At 41.3% G+C, this 8,939-nt stretch overlaps 1 protein-coding gene across 7 annotated transcripts in view; it reads right to left on the reverse strand.

Annotated features, from left to right (window-relative positions):
- REPS1 (RALBP1 associated Eps domain containing 1) overlaps window positions 1-7,584 on the reverse strand; it is a 77,956-nt gene extending 70,372 nt beyond the window's left edge. For 3 of the 7 annotated variants that reach the window (XM_053289443.1, XM_053289436.1, XM_053289452.1), the window contains exons 1-2: window positions 7,072-7,581; window positions 830-953 (exon numbers count right to left, since the gene is read on the reverse strand). In XM_053289443.1, the coding sequence (XP_053145418.1) occupies window positions 830-953; window positions 7,072-7,224 (277 nt within the window). In that variant the 5' untranslated portion in view covers window positions 7,225-7,581. Of the gene's footprint in view, window positions 1-829; window positions 954-7,071 lie in introns of all 7 variants that reach the window. The other 4 variants (XM_053289461.1, XM_053289421.1, XM_053289470.1 and 1 more) reach the window with 3 other exon arrangements.
- Between the last annotated feature and the right edge of the window lie 1,355 nt (window positions 7,585-8,939).

An 8,939-nucleotide genomic window follows, 5' to 3' on the forward strand; every position in this document is an offset into this window, starting at 1 on the left:
ATGTCCGCATTAGACTCTGCAGTAACAGTGGAGTCCAAGTCAGCCCGAATGAGATTTTATCCATTAAAAAAATTTCATTTAAGAGTCATAACAGGTAACTAACTGATGGATCCGAATTCAGATTCAGGGAAGGAAGGGCATGTACTAGCCCTCTGACAACCCTGGACAACTCTGTTGGACATTAGGTTGTGGATACAATGTGGGCAGAAAAGAACTGCTCCTATGCTGCACGCACTGCCAGAACATAGATCTTCAAATATGCTCTGCTGTAATATATCAGATTCAAGTAGAGTCTTTCTCCACTTATGGTCTAGTGTTGTATGGCTTGCTGTTTGAGCTCCTGTGGTTCTTCTGTATACCATGGGGCCAGTTTGAAGCAGGTCAGAGAGGACGCTTAGTAGCAATAATGTCTACTGCCCTAGTGAGTTCACTATTTCAGCGCTCCACCAGGACACCAAGAGAATCATGCATTGAGCCAACTCTAAATCCTTCCAAGGCTTCTTGGAATCCTACTGGATCCATTAACTTCATTGGACAAACCACCCAAATAGACCCATCACCTATGCAGAGGTGAGATGCATATGTAAATCTAACCTTAACCAGATGGTGGTCCATCAGATTCCTTATCAAATTAAAGGAATAGGGGCAATATGACTTCTGTCACTTCACAACTAACTGTGTTTGTGCTCCAGAGGACAGCAACCTGCAGCTGAAAGAGCACAAACACCAGCTACATTAAGAGGCAAAATGTTTAGAATCATTCTTTAGGGATTTAGTCTATGGTGTAGGCAGCTTTATGGACAAACAAAAGCCTTATTTCAAGGCTTACCTGAATTTAAGCTTTCCATACGCAGTGGGAGCCCAGCCTGAGCCACTGCAACAAGTTTCAGAGCAATGTAGAACTGGCTCCTTCCATAGTATCCAAGCCTTGTTGCACCGCAGAGTTCCATGATCTGGGATGGGGCAAAAAAACAAAAACAAAACCCTAATATGAGATTATATCTGTGACAGGAACTTGATCAGTTCTTCTATTAAAAGCCACAAGCAGTTTTAAAATCAGATCCAACACAGCAATACTATGACGTTGGGGCATTTGTTAATGGCTACACACTGTAATAAAATCATTTTGCAAATTATAGATGAGCTTTTTCCTCCATTACTGGCTTACTTGTGGACAATTTGTATGCAGCACTGCACAATGTGTTCATGCTTGTGGGTGTATGAGAGAGCTGGCACTTCTAAATGTGTATTCAAGAATCCATTGTTTCAAAGCAAACTACATCTAACACAAACATGACATTCTAGGACAGTATGGCAGATTCAAACTACCATCACTCCCACAGATATACATCAGTGATGTAGAGATAGAAAGGACTTTTTTATTGCTACATGCAGAATGGTAGTTTTGCTTTATTGCTATGTGCATGAAGCATAACCTACATTTAAGTGCCACATCACAAAGTCATCATTTTATAATTCTCAGTTTTTAGCTTTTAAAATATCTTAATTTGAAACTTAATTCTGATTGTAGTTTTAGCCAGGTCTTTTAACTTGTTTAAACTTTATTAATCTTTTCTTTTACATTGTATTTATTTTATTGTTGTGAGCCGCCTTGGGCATTAGTGTACTAGAGGGGCAGGGTATAAATATTTTAAATAAATAAAATCATGTGCAGTTGTCATGCAAATCAGTCCACAGTAAAACACATCCTATGGACTAGAGGAGTGGCTCCTGTCTTCAGAGTGCCATGGACAAATGCATCACAGGCTCTCTTTGATCTTACGAAGTATTAGGATGCTAAAGGTCCCACAACCATAATGATAGTTTTAAAAACTGTGCTCTACTAATGTCATTGAACTTATCTTCTAGTCCTGGTGAAAATATTTGGAGGGACTTGTATCACTGCTACAAGCTAGCCCATATGTAAAACAGCATCTGAAGGAAGAAATAGGCAAAGCGCGTTTCACTGGATTAAGCAGATAAGAGATGACACTCTAAATAGCTTATACTCATGACTTCCCCCCAAATTCCCTGGCCAAAAGCTACACCATTTGGCAACAGTGAACATTAAACATTAGTATGAAGTCTCTATATGACCTTTAACACAGAGTCTATGTAGTAATGCCTTATATAATAATTGTTCCAATTCAACTGCCTGAATAATAATAAAGTGGGCATAGTTAAAGTTTTAAATGTGTTGTCTTTTGAGTATGGTACTAATGATTTAAGGGGATAATATGACTAGAGAGCTTGTCCTTCACCTCGACATTTTGTAGGAGGATAAAGCATACATTTTAACAGTCTCTGCTGCGCAATAATGCAAAAATATTTTCTAGCTTTTAAAAAAACCTTAATTTACTGTAGCCTTAGATAGCAATAGTTTAAAAAAATTACACAGATTACTGTCGGTGAACATCATGTGCCATTTATGTGCAACTCAAAGTTCCAATTCAATTAACAACAGTTGAAGATGTTGCTTTTTTAAAAAAAATGACTTGCAGTACCACATGTGCTCACATCCCACAGCTCAGTTTTCTAAAAATACTGCCACCAGATATATGCTGGTTAAAAACTGAATAATTTAAGAACTTGCATTTTAAAAAATGTATTGCAAATCAGGGCATGTACCACTACCATGTGCTCATTTACAAATAGTAGGGACACACACATACACACTTTATGATCTCCTGTTGCTGCAGGTCCAGTTATCTATTACAAACACCCTAGTAACATCAAAAATAGCAGGCCTTAAACTGACCACCAACTCTTGGGCTCTGAGCAATGCTCCTGACCACAGCTGTAAGCACCAGCCTATCTAGGAATCAGCTCCAATCACTTCTTGACTGGACATATGCTGATAAACTCCCTTCCCTATCCAGCTTGCACTTCCCATTATTTCTGTACTTTGCACCTACCATACCTGATCGTTTGAGCAGGGGAATAGAGTCCTAGTTTGAATTTTCCTTGAGGATTCTGCTGCCCCTTACTACTATTGATCCCTATGCTGCTTTGTTGCACTTTCCTATCAGTCTGCGTTCTGTCACTGGCTTCAATACGACATGTTTTGATTTGCAGTTTTATTGGCAATTCATTTTTAGATTGCTGTTGAGTTGGAACCTGGCAGGTAAGTCAGCTTGACTTGTGAGGACCAAAAGGAAACTTGGCTGGACCAGTGCAGGTTTTAAAATGCTAGTCTTGTGTCAAAAGAAAAAAAAGAAAGTTGAGGGAAAGAGCTTGTTCAGGACAGATGTTCAAGATAAATGCATAAGAAACAAGAACTATTGACATATTACTTACTAGGAATGTGCAAAAATTGATTTTTTTGATTCAATTTGTGCCCCAAACAAATCATCCCTGATTTGTTTTGTATCCAAATCTACTCCCTCCAAATCACCCCAGATTTGATTTGTATTTGCTTTGATTCGATTCAATTTGGACCACTTAACAAGGTCCTAGGGGCACCTAAGTTGAGTGGTGGGTAGGTCCTCATGGGTGCCACATACCAACCAAATTTCAAGGCAGTGGGACACTTGGTTGATTTTTAATGATTTTTAAAAAGTTTTTACTGATTTTGAACATTTCTGCCATAGGAAACAATGGGGGTTCAAAGTTGCCATATCCTAACCTGAACACAGATCCCCAGCTTTCTTTTTTTTTTTTTTTAAAGCTAAGCTCTAGCCCCTGGAGAAATAGAGTTATGGAGCAAAATGTGCAGTCATTTTTCAAGTGTTTGGATTCTTTGGTGTAGAATAACTTTTCCTCATAATGAATCCCTATGAGGATTCATTGCACACGTTCATTTCCTCTGTTAATTTTGACTGTCAGTGGACCAGGCTAACTGTCAACTGCCATGTGCCAACTACACCCTCCACATACACCTGCAAAGCAGTGGGGTACTCATTTTAAATTTAGGAATATTGAAATGTTTAGATTCTTTGGTGTCTAATAATTTTTCCTTATAATGAATCCCTATGAGGATTCATTATACGCCTTCATTTCTTCTGTTCATTTTGATTAACACTGGACAGTGCCAAATGTCAATTGCAATGTGTCAATTACACCACCACCACCACACACACACTGGGGTATTCAGTTTATTTTAAAGGTATTTTTGAAGTGTTTAGATTCTTTTGTGCCTTCATCAGACACCTTTATTTCTTCTGTTCATTTTGACCCCACTGCTTTGCAGGTGGGGGTGGGGAATTAGTGGCATCCCATGTTCCAACTACCACGCAACCCACAAGCCACTGGGTACTCAGTTTATATTTTAGGAATTTTTGAGGTGTTTAGACACTTTGGCGTGTAATGAATCCTCATAGGGATTCATTATGAGGAAAGGTTATTAGACACCAAAGAGCCTAAACACTTGAAAAAAATCCTAGAACATAAACTGAATAGTATTCCACTGCCTTGTGGGTGGGAGTGTAGTGTAGTTGGCACATGGCAGTTGACAGTTGGCACTGTCGAAAAGACAGTCAAAATGAATAGAGAAAATGAAGGTGTGTAATGAAGCCTCACAGGGATTCACTGAGGGAAAGTTATTATACACCAATGAATCCAAACACTTGAAAAATAGTGACCACACATTTTGCACCATAACTCCACTTCTACAAGGGCTGGAGCTTAGCTTTTTTTTTTTTTTAAAAAAAAAGTGAAAGCTGGGAATCTGGGGAAACTAACAGGAGGAATCTGAATCTCGAATCGATTTGAATCGAATCAGGAGTGATTCAATTTGTATCCAGATCTAGCCAATGGACCACAGGGGTGATTTGTTTTGTCTCCAAATCACCCAAATCAGCTAGATTCAGGTACAAATTGATCTGTACCTGAATAAATTTGCACATCCCTAATACTTACTGCATGACTCCTCATACTTTCAGTCACTGGTATCTGCTAACGGCACTGGTATCTGCTACGATATGTGGACTGCATGAGCATTACTGTCCAGACTGGTACTCAAGATGATTTGGACAAATACGTCAAATCACAAATTGAACCAGAATATCTACACTATCACTGATACAATTCTATTCCTTGGCACAGCAATCATGCTATGGCATCCCTTGCTTTCTAAGACACCCTGTCCTCCTCATACTTCTAAGGGCCACTTCACACATGCATCTGTTCCCCAATATGGATGTAGCAGAAATGTATATGGAACATCATGGCTATATTCTATTGTATGTATACAGCACTGAGTACACAATAGTTTTCATATGTGTGCTCAGATAACAAAATACACGCTTCAGTGTGTTGATTAGAATGTATTTTACATGTACAACAGAGTCTGAAATGGCAGGTGCAGAAACAAGAAGAAACACAAGCTGCTCCTGATGGAGAAGTATGAAGTGAAGATCCTACTCAGACTTTCTTTAACAAAAGCCAACTCAACCCAAAACACTGAAACACACAATGATAATTAAAATACCAAGAAAATAATGTTTGTGTTCATAGCATACAGACTTCTATATTATTTTAACCTCCAACATCACTTTTACCAAAAATAATAAAACATTAGACTTTCAAACACTTTCCCCCAAAGATTATACATTGTACCCATTTTTTACTTAACTACAGCTGTTGTGGATCTCATACAACTGTAGCTGAAGGTTGACTCATAGTAGTTGTGTTTGTCGGCAAACAGGCTGAGGTGCCAGAAAGTTTATCTTTTAGATGGACTCCAGTTGCGTCAAGCTTCAAGGCCGTTTCCATATTATCCAAGGTACAATGCACTAACAAGATAGACTTAACAGTCCTCTGTACACGTTTTTTGGCAACAGCTTAGTAACACACAGTGCAAGCCTACAAAACACTAAAACAATGCAACATTGCTCACAACTTCCCACTCGTACCATTAACTTCATGTTCCTAGAACTCATTTCCCCCTGATGAGAACCCTTCCACTGCTTGATAACTTTGGTGCCCCAATACTGTAAATTAAGAACTTTATAGTGTACATGCAGATGTGTACTACAAGATAACAGTGCATTAGAACACTTGAGAGAAATCAGTCTACCAGGCAACAACTGGGTTTTACCATTTGAGATCCAATATTAGCATAGTAACCAAGTCACACGTTTCTATGCCTATACATTTGTAAGCAAAGGACTACCTCAGTACCTCCCCCCCCCCCCGAAACAGGGCACTAAACCATGTCACTAAGACATTAGAGGGATGGGGACATAGTTCAGAGACAGAGCATCTGCTCTGCATGAGGAAGGTCCCAGGTACAATCCAAGGCATCTCCACTTTAAGAGCTGGGAAAGACTCCTCCCTGAAACCCCGGAGAACCGTTGCCAGTGTAGACAATACTAAGCTGACTCAGTATGTCCACTTTTTGTGCCCCTAGAGCAGTATCATACTGAAAATAAGGATCAATGTTCTCTTGCTGCTGAAAGCAGTGTAAGCCATATTGCTCTGGGGAGCTCCAGATATGTTATAAAGTTATATTTAGGATAGCACTAAATATGCAATAGGGTTTATGTTTGGCATAATCTCATTTTTAAAAACTCAACTACTGCATTAAAACCATCGTTTCAAAACATAACAAGAAGTTTGAGTACTTAAGAGTTAATTAGTGTGTCTCATCTTTTCCATGAAACTGCACTCTGCAGTTCAGAATACTGGTACCAGAAAAGAAAAGAAAAACCAAAAATGAGTCAGAACACGGCATTTCCTATATGGTGGTGACCACACTGCCTCTAAAGCTGGGGGTCAATCAAGTAGATAGTTGCCAACTGTAACTTTTCCCCTCATGTTGCTCTATTTTTCAGAGGCCGATTTTAAGAAGATGCATTTCTGAAACAAGAAGATTCACTGGGCACCTCAGTGTCTCTCGCATACGCCCACCACTCCCTTTTCTACAGGCTGGCTTAATACAAGTCATTCGACCCTTCCCTACGACAGTTATGGGGCAACTATTCGCCAGCCCTCCACCCCCAAGGCGAAGTCCAGCCTGCAAGTGGCTGGGGGGCGGGGGGTAGATAATCGCGCACCTCGACATCGCCTCAGAGGTGTGTCTGGGGGAGGGAAGCATCGGGGGAAGAAAGAGCTGAGTAAGAGATGGGTTACCTGCAGGACTACGTCGCTGGGGAGCTGCGCGGCGCGGAAGAGCTCAAGGACTCGTCCATTGGATGCCACTTTCTTGGTGCTCTCGGTGTCGCAGTAGGAGAAGAGGTCGCAATAATAGCGCTGCTCCGCCTCACTCAGCGTCAGACCCTCCATCTTACACCAACCCGGCCCTGCCCGGGAATCGATCCCGCGAGTGGGTGGGGTGAAGGCGGGAGGAGGCTCTCGCGCAGCCACCGCCGCCTCGCGCCGGTGGCGGCTCCAGGGGCCTTCCGTAGAGCGCGCGCGCGCGCGCGCCTCCGCGCCGCCTCAGCTGTTGCTTGTTGATCTCGCGGAGCGTTGCCACTTCCCTACAGGAGTTGGGTTGGGGCGGGGAAAGGTTGGAAGGCAGAGGAAGCGCGAGGCCAGCGGGAGGGGGCGTGGCCGCGCGCGGGCGCGCGTGTGCTTGGAGGAGACGCGTGTGCGAGGTTGCTCTAATAAAGTTTCTGTACGTCGCCCCTGCTCGGCGTTGGCCACTCCCACGCCAATTCCGATTAGAGTTTGCTTGAATACTGACTCCCGGAAAAGGGGAAAGTCGACTAGGGACCCGGATGTGAAGTGGAGATGACGTAGAATTTCAGGCATGCTTTCACGAATTACTGTTAAGCGAAGGAAGGCACCCTTGTTGTCCTCTGGCGGCTTGGAGGCCTCCTGCAGCACTTCTTTGTAGAGACAAGCAGGAAAAATGTTTTCTCAAGCTTTGGTTTTGGACCCCCATTTAAACACTAGAGCTAAGTGTTTTGAGGCGCAGAGAATCTACTTTATATGCTGGAGAAGATTCCAGGTTTAATCCCTTGCATCTCCAGGGTAGGGCTGGGAAAGACTCCCGTCTGAAACCTTGAAAAGCAGCTGCCAGTCAGTGTAGACAATACTGAGCTAGATCGACCATTGCTCTGACTCGCTGAGGTAGCTTCCTATGTTAGCTTTTTTTAGTTCTCAGCTTTTTATTAATAACTTTTAAATTTTGTAATTTTTAAATATGGTTTTAGCTTGGTTTTTTAAATTGCTTAACTTTATTAGTCTTTTACTTTGCATTGTTTTTGTTTTATTGATGTTGTGAGCTACCCTGAGCAGTAGTGTACTGAAAGGCTGGTATACAAATATTTTAAATAAATAAATAAATATCTTCGCATGATTGACATTGTGGCTGGGGACATGTGTTTTTTCAGGTCTTGTAGACTTGCGGTCTCATAGAGTGCCAATTGAACAGTGACTGCACGTGACTCCCCGGGTAGAGTGCCAATGGAACAGTAACTGCTAATCTTTCTAAGAACTTGCAGATTTCCATCTAGTTGCTTCCATCTAGTTGCTTCTTTCCCCATCCCAAATGGTATTGTGAAAAATCTGAGGAAATTTGTGGAAGAGGTACCATTGTTACGCTCATAAGGGCCAGCTCTAGCATTTAATTTCATCTGTCCTAAATCCTGCAAAGTATATTGCAAAAGTCTGCAGTTTTATATGCACTTATTTGGAGTGTCTTATTGATCTACAAGACTGGGCTGAACAAATTCTGTACAATTTATTGCAGGTGGGCCTTTGAAAAAGAGATTCTACTTCAGTGAGAAGTAGAAATTTGACTTCTGTTTTGTCAGAATGAATGGTAGTGGTTGAAATTTGACTTCTGTTTTGTACCCAGAATGTTGGGGGCAATATGCTAAAAATCATTGTAAACCGCTTAGAGAGCTCTGGCTATAGAGCGGTATATAAATGTAAGTGCTATTGCTATTTTAAATGCTTGGTTTGTCCTGTGTTAGGGTTTTTTTAAAAGCTTTATATCTTTATGAACCATTTTCTCATCAAAGTTTAAAAGGAAAAAGAGGTGGGGATTTCCA

Source organism: Hemicordylus capensis, chromosome 1 (assembly GCF_027244095.1).
Source record: "Hemicordylus capensis ecotype Gifberg chromosome 1, rHemCap1.1.pri, whole genome shotgun sequence".
Lineage (NCBI taxonomy): Eukaryota > Metazoa > Chordata > Lepidosauria > Squamata > Cordylidae > Hemicordylus > Hemicordylus capensis.